The following is a 14,514-nucleotide window of genomic DNA, read 5'->3' as shown; positions in this document are numbered from 1 at the left end:
AAAAAACCGAGAGGGAGTAGAGGGGACCAGACGACGAATCGGGGAGGGGAAAAGATAAAGGAAAAGATAGAAAAAGGAAGCGAACCGCACGGAAAGCTACGCGCGTATGGACAGTGGTGATCTCGTACGAATATCGCGGACGCGTATAAATATCGCGGAGCGATCGGACCGATAGAGATCGAGGAGAAACGAGACGACGAGATAAATAAAACGCCGGTCCTAGGGAACTGTGAGGAGGAGGTTCTCCTCGCAGCTGCACGACACTCCGGGGCCGTTCTGCGTTTGGGTAGAGATCTGGCCGCTCTGGGTCTGCCTGGGTGCGAGACGGCCGATATAGAACACGAAACGGCGGCGGAGGCGTAAGAATCGGCCGCGGGACCTCCGGAGGCTGTAGTCGAGGCCGGTACGTGGTGATAGAGCCGGGATCGCGGCGTTGGCGCAGAGCGCGAGAGCGGCGGGGCTAACGGGGTGTGTTCTCTTCTCTTCGGAGGAGGCGAGGAGGCGAGGAAGGCGAATACCGAGACGAAGCGAAGCTACGATACAGCCGCAAGCTGCGAGGAGCCGCGAAGCCCTTTCGAACGAGGCAAGATGCGGATTGCGCCTCGCTAGTCTTGGACCGTTCTTTAGTTTCGAGTTTCGTTTCACCGTAAACCCGCTCCAACGCATCCCGACGAGAGAAAAAATACAATACCTGACTACTGCATCTGACGGCAGGGCTCAGCGATGCCACCGTCCCCGCTGCCCTCCGATACCGTTGCCGTACCCTCCAGGTACGCATCGACGCGGTTCACGATCTTCGCCACAGCTTTCATCGTCCTTCTTGCTAATCACCTGACACCCACCGACGCCGTGGTAAGTCCACCATGTACTCAATAGTTTTCCTTATACCTGTAAATACACCACGATCCGCTTACTATGGCCGATGTGCGCCGATCGTTTCACCTGTCGTTACACTTGACCCTTGACCTCTGACAATTATCGCCCCGGAGCTCGGCCAACCCCTCGCGATTTTGACAGGTGCTTCAAACTTCTCATCGCCTTACATTCATTCGATTTTATTCTCGATTCATTTTTCAATTTTATTTTTTCCTACTCCTTTTTATCTTCATTCTATTTTATTTTTTATTTCAACTTCTGTGCGTTTTTTTTTTTTCACATCATTCCTCCATACGGTCATGACGATGACGTACAATTAGACCGGAAAATGAGCAAATGCGATAATTTCAGCGGTGATGGGAAGACTCTTGGAAAATAAAATAATGTAGAGAAAAAAAAACAACCAAATGCTTTGGTTTCGTATGCTACAGCGCGAGATAACTAAAATCATTTCATATGTATACATAATAATGAGAACATGTACAGGTGTATGTAAAAAAAAAAAAATTATCACGGTGTTTCACACAGTGAACGATACGCGTTGCACCGACTTTTACTCATGTCGTCATTTACGTACGTGCTATATCACCGATGACTGTTCCTCTCAGCCATGTGTATTACAAGCATTCGCAGCTCCTATGCTCCAGATCTCGTTATGCGTATGCGATACGTTCACGATTATCTGAAATCTATATGCATGGATATGTTACGTGCCGTACACTTGATAAATTATCGAGCGGTATAGTATAATCATCGTGTGTATATTTTTACCGGAATTTGATGATCAATTTTGCGATTCGTTCATACCCTCGCCAAGATTATATAACCAATAACGCACGTTTACCTGTACCATTCGCACGTGTATCACACACATGTGTCTATGGACAGTACGCGCAGTCGCAACAGCCCAGTGCGCAATGTGTCAGCGTGCAGGACACGTGAGCCGGTGCACGTCCTTTTTTGGTTGCACTGCAGGAGGCATGGGAGCCTGGGCGTTGCACCGATCAAAGGGTATAACGGATGATCTTTGCCAGTTCATGAACAGCGATTGACCGTGGCCGTATCCGTATCGTTAGATTCTAATTATTTATAAATCAAAAAAACCACATCGATGTATCGATGTGAATATTACAAACGATATGTATTCGCGCAAGTGATAAATATTCGAGACAAAAATATGTCGAAATATTTCATCTTTTACTCCTTTCGGCCCGTTATGCAAATATACTGCAATATATACTGTGATAATCATGTTTTTAGTTTATATATAGTAACACGTGGGTAGCAGCGTGTTCGTGTGTGTGCACAAGTATAAACAATAGTTCGATCTGTGCTGCGTGGCGACGTTGGCGGGAATAATTGCGAATGAATGATGTAACATTGCTTATACGCTTGTAACGCTAAACGAAATGGATAGAACGTATCGTGTGTAATTAATTTGATAGTTACGAAATCGTTATTTTTAAATCAGGCCAGAATTCATACTTGATAAGATATGAAAATAGGGACAGGGATCATCAGCGTGCACGAGAGGCCGAGTTCGTCTGATAGCGAATATGCAAACCCACCCCACGCATCTTCGCGGCGGCCAGGAAACTGGCGCGAGTCTCAACCGAGGCTCTTTGTGGAAATTCTTAGGAGCTATTAACTTGGTCTTTTATTTTTCGGTCCCTTCGTTAGACCGCCGTTCTTGTTTTTTATTCCCATTCTCTCGTGCCCGCCCTACAGAAACGATCGCCGTTCCATCTTAGGCGTTCGTAGATTGGCCGGTTTCAATTAATAACTCATACGTAGGATATATCAGGGGATTTCGATGCCTCGGTAGAAGAGGCGCCGGTGAACCCTTCGCCTACGATCAGAGCTGACTCTAGAACAGTGCACGGACTTCATACGGCTGTTGAAACCGACGTCCGGAGGTGCAACATTCTCTATGATCGCATATTCGAACCACGAAACCTCTGCGTCGGTGCACAGCTCGTCGCCCAATCACATCGACCGGCCCACGCTTCACAATTTCATTCATGAAATATCATCGCTATCCTACCCAGCTGACTCGTTCTCTCTCGTGCTCAGAGAATACACTTGCGTTGATATCGATTCGCTATAACTTGATCGTGCAGTTCGATTTTATGAAAATTATTCCAGCGAGTTGAAAAATTCAAGTAATTCTCGCGAGATGTAACGCACGCGTTGAAGCAACCCACCAACCAAAGTTTCTGCAATTTTTGCCAACAAATCCCCGATAATTGAGAAGTCCTGATTATTATTATTACTGCTTTTTTTCCTATTTCTTTCGTTGCGTGTGAAGTGATGCGTATATTCAATAAATTTTAAGTGATTACCCGATCGCAGTAAAAAAAGATATTACTTAATTCTGCGAAGAATGAACGAAAGCTCGGGACGTTATATATGATATTTGAAAATATCCACAGATTGCATTTTTTGATGATTTCACAGCGTTCAATGAAAGAACTGAACTAAATCGGCAAATAGCAAAGTTGAACTTAAATTTTATTTACAAACTATAAATGAGAAATTGAATTCTTGACGAGATATTTGAAAACGTAGGGCAGTGCGTGATGGAAGAAATTCCGTTGACAAAAGGTGAATAATGTACACTAGACTCTTACAACCTTTGCTAATTTGTTGTCTTTATTTCGCCTCTTCTGTTTCCCGTCTCTTTTTCGTATTTTATTTGTTGAGCGAAGTAAGTAGTTGCGTAACACGAGAGCTGGAAACTTACAGCGACAAAAGACGGGAGTAATTTTAGTATGTAAAATAAAGTAAAGACAAAAAAAGAATTTTGCTGACAATGTTACGAGATTTCATCAGCATATGCTTCACATTTCGTACATATGTGTACAGATATCGCTTCAGACTGCTACGCGGTTTATCGTACGCTCAATGTGTTCGTTACAGAAAAGCATGTCAACGAATTCGTGATATTGGGAGTATGAATTGAAGAAAAGTTGAAGAATAACAAGATTCGAGTAAAAAAAGAGAGGAAAAAACGACGGTGGTCGACGACACACGCGCACGATGCCGACGTTCGTCACCCCGCGATAACCGGGGAATAATCAGGCGACTCACGGTTCTAATTCCATTACATGTACATACGAATATTCGGATAATGAGGTGGAGAAAAAAAACTGAGGATACTTGAGACCGTAATGAGTAAAAAACAAATTCAAACGATGTATGAAGACCGAGTGATTGTGAGTTTATCACTCGGCTCAATTTGATAAGGGAACCATTTCGCGCAGCAGTTGAACCGTCAATTTATTATACAAATATATATCACAACCCGAAGCGTTGCACGTGTATTTTGATAGTTCGACACGTTAGAAAAACTGGCAAAAACGCGCACTGAGGGTAAGAAGAGAGAGAAACGAAGAAAAAAGAAACCAAACTAGCGAAGTTCCTCGGCGTGGCGCCACGAATAAATAATATGTAAATTAAAAATTATCACCGTCAGATTTCGTGATACGCGTGTTAAACTGACGCAACTATTTCTACGGTCATTTGAGTTGACTTTTTTCGATACGCTATTTTTCGTTCCGCTCAGCTCAATATCTTCTATCATTGCGCAAGAAAAATTACATCCCGCTCAATTTTATTTATTTTTTTTTTCATCTATAAATATTAGGTTATCTTTCAATGTAAGATGCTAATTATCGCAATAACATTGTTTTGTTGTAACAAGTTGTTGAAAAGCCCTGGATCAGCGCCGCTGTGATATCTACGTATTAGTTATTTTGTAATCTTCTTGATATGAATTATAGGGTACATAATGTAGAGCACAGATTTAGTTCAAAGATTGGCTAGCTAATTACTGATGTTAACAAGCGTGTACATGTGCACAGACATTCAAGGCCATTTATTTCTTTCGATTTTATTTCAAATCGTTTTCTTATTTTCAATTCCGGAAGTACATTTTCGGACGTGGATTAATCTCGGGTCGCGGTCGAATCAATGTTTACCCGGCCTTATCGAGGACGCTCGTGTTCAAACAAACCTCGACAGATAAGATGGTATGATTACTTCGCCGCGGTCAAGGATCGTCCCAACGGTGTCAATTTTTTTTACCTCTTATCTAACATCTCCCGCCTTTGAGTAATCCAAAGTTTCAACTAATAGCCGAACAAGCACTTTGAACGCATGAATTCCAACAGAATAAATCAATGAGTTATCGATCGAATTACGTAACTGATTTCGTATGTATATGCGTGACGTGACGTGCGTATTACAAAGTATCTTGGATTTTACGAGGGCGTAGCAAGTTAGGGGGTCAGACTGAGAAAAAGAAGGCCTTGTCTAATCTCTTACGAAACTCTAACCCCGTTACGCTCTTCGTAATATTACTGAATATCAAGCGCAAGAGTCAAAGGTTAAGGGGACAAACCGGCCAGTGGATGGATGACGATCCTAAGAAGTAAAGCAGACCCTTTTTTTTTCATTAACCTCGCGCCCATTTGGCATCATATGGATCGTGTGCACTTTGCATGGATCTCGGTCCCGGAATTTCGGAGCTTCAAATTTTTTTAAACGTTTAGGATAGATCCTCTGTGATCAAATTATACAAGCTGCATTCTGCTGCAAATTTCGATTGATTGATCGTCTGTATTTTTCTTCACCGCAAACAAAGGCATATTTGCCGAGTAATTAGAATCTGTATATTAAATTCTATATGTTACATTAAAATCTGTATATTGATTAAAAAATTGAAACATAAGTTGATCTGTCCGCCTTCACTCCGACTGCAGGATCTATCCACGTGATGGATAGCTGACTTTCGGATGACCGCAAACATACTTTTAAGATACCGGATGATCAATCGTTTATAAGAAGAACGTTGAGGTTCCAAGAAAATTTTGCTTCGGATACCACACAGTTATTTACGAATAAAAACAAGAGAATGCACGTCGAGGTGCTCATACGGCCATTGAATAAAGTCATCGAACGTGAAACGAACGCAACCCAATGCCTATGTATAAACATACCCATAAAGGTACGTTGAACCGAATTGAGACCTCGTAGTGTTCGGCCGATAAAACGAGTCTGGCGCCATGGAAGCAAAGGATAAGGTGGCGTTTTAACAATGACCAGCGTCGTGCAGATTGCGTTCGAAGTTGTATAATAGCCTAGTCTGGACTTTATGCAGTTCTCCGAGACCTCCACGCAGCACATTTGGAATGACGGCACAGAGAAAAAAAGAATTTCTTTCATGGTTTTTTGTTTTTTTTTCTCCTTTCGATTCGTCTTATCGCTTCTCTTTATCGCTCTCTCACACTCTCTACCGCATCTCTCGCGTCAACCAATTCACCACGTACTTCGCTTGGTAACAATTCGAATCATAACCTTCTTCTCAGCGCGGTTCCCTCTGAACAGTCGCTCCTGCAGTTTTTATTATACATGTGACACACAGTGACACATACATGCACAGGTGTCCGAGATGTGTGATACCTAACGATCTCCAATTTATTTGTATATTATCGTTGTTGCGCTCGTAATTTTAATTATTCTTTAGCACATTATCCTATTCTTCTTTCATTCGTGATCTATAGTTTTTTATAGCTTTAAATTATTGTACGGAGACTTTTCTATTTTACAGAATTCGTTTGTAATTTACTGGTTCAACAGTTTGAGGACTAAATTCCAACTTGTAAATCGTAATAGTAAAAATTTTTCCAGAGACACGCTGCTTGTGGAAAAAATGACATTAAAAAATCGTCAGCGTTGATTAGAAGAAAAATGTTGATCATATTCGTCGAAGCACTTCAAATGTCTCTTTATATTTTACAACGTCACATTTAAAAGGAAAAAATACGTTGACTTCTATTTTCGTTTTACCTGAAATATTTCTAGAAAATTCAATTCAAAATATTACAATAAATGAGAAGAAAGATTTTCACCGTCACAGAATAAATATGTATTCACCTCCGCAACTTTAATTGGCAATGAATTATGCGCCTGAGCGTTATGATACTTATCCTTGCCCGAGAGCTGACTCAAAACAATTAATCAGACCGCGTATGCATAACTATATCTACGTATCTCGGGAGGAGTATAATAAGAAGTGAAAATTATGTCACTCATGTGGTCAATGTCTCATGCACGCGACTCGTTTACAAAAGCCTATGCGCATAACGATATAGCAATAGGTGTAATATGTACAACAAATTACGTAATAGTTAATGCCACATAACCCAGGATAAAAATACTTCAAAACTACTTATATGGCTGGATGACGTTCATCTCGCTCTCACTTAGCCTGCGAAGAATCCTTATACCCATTTCCGGCAGTTATGTCTTGCCCCGTTTGAAGAAGAGAGAAAACGTTGAAAAAAAATTCGAAAACAGAGCGAAAAAAAGGAAAAAGTTAAAAAACAAACGATCTCTCTTCGTGAATAATTCCTACCTCTGTTATGGTAATAATTGCGCTCAACGCTCCCGAGTTGTTATACCCGTATTATGTACGTATGTATGGACATAGTGTATTATTATACGTAAGCGTAAAGTCACTCGTAACGTATGGATTTGAAAGGCTGATGTACGACAAAAATTAGAATTTTTCTAATTACCAATCTAGTCGAAAAATGTAAGCAACCGTCGAGTCCATTTTTCAAATCGTGAAAAAGAAAATACGATAGAAAGTATCGAGAACAGACGGTACATTACGAAGCTGGGAATTTGTTTGCTCTGACAAAGTGTAAACCGAAGCGACGAACGAGTCCATTACATCACTGCTGAATGGTAACACAACCTTTGACAAGTCACCCACGCACATCTCTGCATACAGACACACACACACACGCGACTATTATAATCTACAGCGACTAAGAATAATCCGTGGTAGCTTTGATGATACAGGGAATACAACGTTACAAGTAATTCACAGTATGCTTTGAGATGAAATGTATATAAGAAAAATTACATTAGCGTACGGATTAAGCAATTAGTTGCACGCATTTGAAATCGAGGGGAAAAATAATACATTTGTTGCCACAACATGTAAGGCAATAAAAATTTTTGCAAATTGAGTAGTAAGCTTGACTGTCCGCATACTTGGAAAAGCCTTGAGCCAGAACTGCAGAATTGTTGCCGATAGGGATGCAAAACTTTCCTTTCTATTTCGCGATGTTGCTTAAACATAAATTTGTGTTGTATATGTATATATATAAGTGTGAATGCCGAGGTTTTGACCGTATGCATTTTGATTCCAGGTCTGCGAAGACTCAGCGACGCAAAAATGCAACTGCACCGGGATTAAGGGAGACCTCGGCGCACCAGGAATCCCAGGATTCGTAGGGCTCGAGGGACCACCAGGGGAAACAGGAGTCGAAGGACCGCCGGGTCCCAAGGGGGAGAAGGGAGCCGAGGGCGAGTACGGAAGCACTGGTGAAAAGGGAAACCGGGTAAGTATGCACACGTGCAGTTTGGAATGCATCGAGCAGCCTCCTCGCGGTTCCCTCACCTCCGAAAAATTTTCGCTAGTCGTACTCAAACAAACCGGCTCGACGTTGTCAGGTCGAAAGAAAACGTTCTCCGCACAAGCCTCGGCTGCTGCAGGAGTCTTTTACTGAAATTTAAGACGCGGCTGGGATGACGTCAGGTCTGAAATATCCGAAACCTCGAACTGCGACAGTTAAAGTTCATCTGCGTGTATGGCATTGCAATTATTTAGTTTTTTTACTTTTTTCACACCGCGTTGCACGCGGCTGGCTTCGACGATCGCACCATTATAACTTGCTATTGCGTAACGATTTTTAACGACAGTACCGCGAGCTCGCAGGATTATTGCTGCGAGATGTGATTCTGGATATGTCGGAGCGCAGGAGGAACTCGGAATCGACATTTCGTTCGAGGTTATCGGAGAACGTAGCGATCAAAGACCGAATTTCTTGATTTCCATCCGCAGAGTATAAATCATACTTGAGAATGTGTATCGTATAATTTTTAATAATGTAACGAACGCAGCATCGCATCGTGCGAGCGGAGGATAATTTATTGCGAAGATTACGTCACGCGACCTTTTATCTTTTCTCCGAACACTGCAGCTCATGCACGGTATATTTATAATTACAAGAATATCGCAGCTGCCCGACAATGCAGTCGAGATGTTCACGTTATACGCATGCATAAAATTGATTGCGGCTCTTCAATTACCGTAGGAGTCAGAATGGCACAATTCCACCCGTTTTGGGTTAAGCGTCTACAGTAGGCGTTCGTTGCAAGTAATTCTATTCTACATTATGTACATCTTCACTGCCGCCTGCTTATAGCGGTATAATCGCCTCTCTGGTGCGCTCGCCTAGCACTACACGTTTGACATTGATCTTTGCCTGATTAATTAAGAACAGTTTGCTCTGTTTGATTGCGGCAGCTCATTTTCTACGAGAACAGCGATACGAATACTCCGCAATAACAGTTTCGCGCACGCGACGTGTATGACCAATCGCAATAAATTATGCAATTGTCATTCCTGGCGTTGGAATCCTCGTGTTTGAGAACAAGTTCGTATACGACGATTCCGTAGAGTCTCTGCTCAATCTTTTTCAATCAAACCCAGAACCCACGGTGAGACTCTGGTAAATGTACATCAGCTGTTTGCTTCCTGTACGGAGGGAAAGGATTATTTGAGTCGAGTGATATTCGTACCTGATTCAACTAAATGCTATAGTCTAATGTACCGAACACAATGCTTATTTAACTCAACAAAATACTTTTGTGGGACGAAATACCCGCGACGACTTATTGTATAATGAAAGCAAGCCTTTGAATGATCAGACTTGACTATCACTTTATTCAAGATGACACGGCGCGAGTTCCTTGCAATAATGTGAAATTTGTTGCGAAAACATGTGTGTTTGAAATGATTAAAAAATTGATGGAACGTACCTCAATCATTTTGATTTAAAAATATGAAATTTTTGTACAAAAATAAATTCAGCTTGTTTTAATTCATGTTTCGTTAAGTCAAGAGTTCAACGGTTGAAAAAGGTGATGAAATTTGTTCTAACAAAAATCTTTTTTGCATATAAACTGAATTGTTATTCAAACGTACAAAATGTATTCTCCAGATGACGTCACTTATAATTTTGCTGACTCCAAATTTTGTAGGATCTGCCTGATATTATATTTAATGAGTAAAACTTGAAAACTAACCGTTGTATAGATAGAAGTATAAAATTAAACGTGTCAATAGTTTTTGATTATTTGTAGTCAACATCAATGTCGATCTCTCGGTTCTTGATATTACGCTTTTTTCGTTTGTGTTAGGTCTGATGACAATTTTGTCTCACGTTATCCGTTTCTGAATTTCGAGCCAACTATCCGGTTTTCTGACTATCTCTAAAGCTATTTCGGTAGGGAGAAATTTCACCGCCTAGTGGCCGTTTATAGTATTAGTATACTGATTATTACGATCAATATATTCTGTACTTGTTTCAAAGCACGCGTTGTTTCTTTTACCTCGTGAACAAATTAGTGCAATTGAATCAATCAGTTACGCCACACAAGCTCGAGTTAGAACAACGAAGTGTGGCACTCAGTTGATGTAAATTTTTCATTGGCTAGATTCATGTGCTTATTTTATTTCAAGTACCTAATTGTTTGTGTCATCGAATATGCGACTTGGAGGAACAATAAATAAACTTCAAATGAAATATTCAGCTGACTCAATATCGGAAACAGATCGGATGGTTCAATCGAATCGATGCTTCACTCGAGCCCGACACGAACGGCTTTTGTTGAATCAAGATATTCGATTCACTAAATAATTTTGACAAACTATGACTGAAGTCATCGTATTTGGAACAAATAAGGGATACTAGATTGAAGCGAATGGACTCCAACAAAACCTATTTTGTTCTTTCATGAATTCTTTTCCCTCCGAATGTTTCTCAACCCTTTTCTTCCTACACGATGTTAAATGCTGTAACATTTGTTCAAAACGAACTTCCTCGATAAGTAGTTTCTCTACATGTATACTTAGATTGTTCATGTGTATTATACGGGCGGAAAGATAGATACGCATGCGGATGTGATGACGAAGAACAACCGTGATTAAACGTTTCTGAAAGTTTTAATTGCGTCGTGGAGGGATCATGTATGTATTGGTAATGCAGTTGGGGTGTTGTAAAGCTTAATTCTTCCGCCTGGATAAAAAAAGTTAGGGTTAATATGAGCGAAAGTAGAAACTTCCTGAAACTCATTTTGACACACGCCCCATCGGCGTTTCAGAAATATAGGAGTGTGCGAGGATTGAGTAATGGCTATAGATATTTCAAAAAAATAACCCGGTTCTCACGGAAATCAGTATTCCGAAGCTGCACGGTTGGCGTTTATTGTCACAGTCTCTAACTCCTCAGAAAATAAATTTTCCTAACTTGTTCCAATAAAAAAGTTCGCTAGTCATACAATTTTAGATACTTACTATTCTAAATATACATGCAACCTGAAAATTGGTAACTGGTGGTAAAAACGAAATTAAATTTCAGAGGCTCTCAGTTGAAATCAGTGATCTTTTGTTGTCAATATGCTTAAAAGTATTACTTTTATTCGGAAAACAGTTAAACCTATGACTGCAGTCAGAATTATCCTGTATGCTAGTATAGAAAAGACTTGTTAAGTGCGCTTTAAAATAGGCGCGAGAAACCGTTTGAATGATATTTGCGCATCTTGATTTGTCGGCTGTATCATCGTGACGAGAGCTGGACATTTTCCGTCACGATGCAATCTGCAGGGGTGTGGGTGGGTTCGATATCTGAACACGAGATGTATTTCCCGAGAATTATTCAACGGAATCGGTGCGTCGTTGTAGCAAGTGGGATGCAGGCCACACGACCCTAGTTCCCTCGATAACGGACTTCCCATTGACAACTAGATCGCGGCATGCAACTGTGCAGACAGGATGTGAAATGTATGTCTTACTATCTCGTGGTGTATCACTATAAACTACACTACGCTGTCCAGCGAGATATGACTACGGTATGTACGTAAAAAATGGCGTACGTGAAGGGACCGAGATGAGCGAATGAGCTCCAAAAATAGGTTTACCCTACTTTTTCATGTCCGTCCGACAGTGCGCCACCTTTTTCCTCAAGTTACATCTTGGATTTTAGTTTGATTAACGGAGCTCTTACCACTCGAGCTGAGTCCAAACAAAGAGTAATAAATATACTTACAACAATGCACACCTGCATCAGTAAATTTATGACAGTCTATTTCGTCTGGAGCTTTTTTTTTTTGCTCCCCCAAGCTGCTCAATACAATAAATTTATCCCCACGTACGAAGCTTTATTGTTCAATATTTACGAATATTATTTCTTTTTTCGAGAACCTCATTTCTCCTGAGATTTATTCTCCTACATACACACGTATGTTGGTTAAAAACTTTCAACCTTACACTACGCCACTGCAAGGATGTCTCGAGATGAATTCCTCCCTTGTGCAACGGCTCCGTTTCTGTAACCCAAGAACTCCAAGAAGCTTGTGCAAAAATTCAAACACAAGTTTAAAACTTTGCTGACGTTACGGATCCCGCATCACGATACACTTAGACCTGCAGATATCTTAACGACAAGAGTTCTTCGCTGAAGACTAAGCAAGGTTGTATCAACATTGTTGGGTATTTAGGTCTGGCGATGCAGGGTGGCGCTCATAAATAGAGCATCCAGTCGTTGTAACTGTAAAATAATTATTATCCATTTACCGGTTACGATATGTTAAGAAAAATGATGCAAACGAAAGGTTTTCGCTGTCGTCGCGGAAGATTTAGCGACTGCAAATTCCCGTGAGAAGATTTATCCAGACTGAGTTAATTTTTTGCGAGAACATCTCCGAAGCTCGCCCATGCGGTCACCGCAGTGTTCGTGGAATTCAAATATATCGGGTGATTCATGATTTTTCACCAAAAGTTGAATACAAACACTGTAGAAAAAAAACTTATGGTCAGATAATTACGACAATAATAAATTGCATAAAGATAACGAAGAAAAAATTATTTCCACGCCAATTTCGTGGTTAATCAACTTGCGTAAAAATGATTTTACAAAGTCACAGAAAATAATTTCTTTCGCTTTTGCACCCGTAGAGATTATGCGAGACATCGTGAAGTACAAAAGGTACCAACGTTGAGTATCGTCAGATCGGTTTGACCAATAAATAAAAAACGACGAATATGTCAGAACGGTCTCGGATTATGCAGCAACGACACGAGTCTCTTGTAAAAAACTTTCTCTCCATATAGGGACCAATTTAACCCGCCTACGTGTCGATCTGCTAATTTCACGTATAGACAACATATGTCAAATCCTTCAAGGATCCTGAAACATCGCACTCCGCACGGTGCAAGCTTCCAAATAAAGAGAATTTTAAAACAGTAATTTACCAAAGTGAAATCATTACTGAAGAGAAAAGAAATCATACGTGAAATTACGATGCGATCTTAGGCGTCGATGTGTGCCTGATAAATAATAAGATTTTGATAATTCGCTTGCAGCCCATCGTTGTATACCTGTGAAGCAAAATGCGTTTACATTCAAGTAAATAGATGTAAACTAAACACCCTGTGCATATATTTCTGCAGCTCCATTACTTCGCCGAGTTGTGGGAAGAGAAATCTTGCAGGGATTGTTTAACCGGGAGAACCCTCCTCCTCTTTCCTCCAACCCGCGTTTCCTTTCTGACTCTTTGACAAACTGGAAGTAAGAAAACTCGCTGACACGTGCTAAGCATCGGATGTAGCAGGCCCTCCACATCTACCGTTGACCGCTTGCGAACTTCTCAACCTTTGCGCGGATAAACTGCGAAGAGGCAACCGTGCGAGCCACATGTTATTTTTCCACCTATCGAAGGCCCAAAATATTGGAGATTCTGCGTCATACATTGAAAATACAAAGAAAGTCTATATACCATAATTAAGAAGGTCAAAATTTTCTCAGTATCGTTGAGCAATTTTTATCAAATTTAAATCTTATACAAGTATTTCATCTGGGCTGTAACGAGAAAGCAAAGCATGAAAGAAGAGAGAGAAGGTAGAAAAACACAAAGAACAAAAAAACTAGGGTGAAAAATATGCATAATGTATACGTACGATAGGCGCGGGTAAAACGACGGAGTCTGGGCACGGGAATGAATTTTTTTTTACGATTATTTGCGAACTCTTCAACATCTTCGGCACAACCGGTTTCAGTGGTCCAGGTGCTTTCGGCTCTTTGGACCTCCCGAAAGGCACTCAGTCAAACTGAACTTGTTTTATTCGTGTAATTAATCTTTAACATTGCCCTCCCCATACATCGACCAGATTTGCCGTTATTGTGTACGACACTGCAGCGTATGCATAACGTGAGACTTCCGGAGCTTTGGCGACACGCGATTGATAATCTTAAAAAATATTCAGGGCATTGGTATATTTATTTTAACGACTTGAAGTAAAAAACTTTCGATTTCATAAAATATTACACACATATCTAAGAACTACAGAGAAGAATCATTCCTCAATGTATACATGTAAAATTCGCACGTGGATGTGCGTAAATACCGACCAGTGTATCCGACAAGTACATTCCGAAATTAAAATATGCTGTACTTAGCGTTAATCTTAACTTGAAAGACTTATCTTCCTTATTTCGGCTC

At 40.7% G+C, this 14,514-nt stretch overlaps 1 protein-coding gene across 1 annotated transcript in view; it reads left to right on the top strand.

The window, feature by feature from the left end:
- The first annotated feature begins 113 nt into the window (after positions 1 to 113).
- The window catches only part of LOC107223567 (collagen alpha-5(IV) chain), a 30,765-nt gene continuing 16,364 nt past the window's right edge, over positions 114 to 14,514 (top strand). The window contains exons 1-2 of the mRNA XM_015663274.2: positions 114 to 852; positions 8,100 to 8,291. Of these exons, the coding sequence (XP_015518760.2) occupies positions 724 to 852; positions 8,100 to 8,291 (321 nt within the window). The 5' untranslated portion in view covers positions 114 to 723. The remainder of the gene's footprint in view (positions 853 to 8,099; positions 8,292 to 14,514) is intronic.

The sequence above is a fragment of the Neodiprion lecontei genome, chromosome 2 (assembly GCF_021901455.1).
Source record: "Neodiprion lecontei isolate iyNeoLeco1 chromosome 2, iyNeoLeco1.1, whole genome shotgun sequence".
Taxonomy (NCBI): domain Eukaryota; kingdom Metazoa; phylum Arthropoda; class Insecta; order Hymenoptera; family Diprionidae; genus Neodiprion; species Neodiprion lecontei.
The sequence above is the reverse complement of the archived record's forward strand: the minus strand, read 5'-3'. Positions and strand labels throughout refer to the sequence as shown.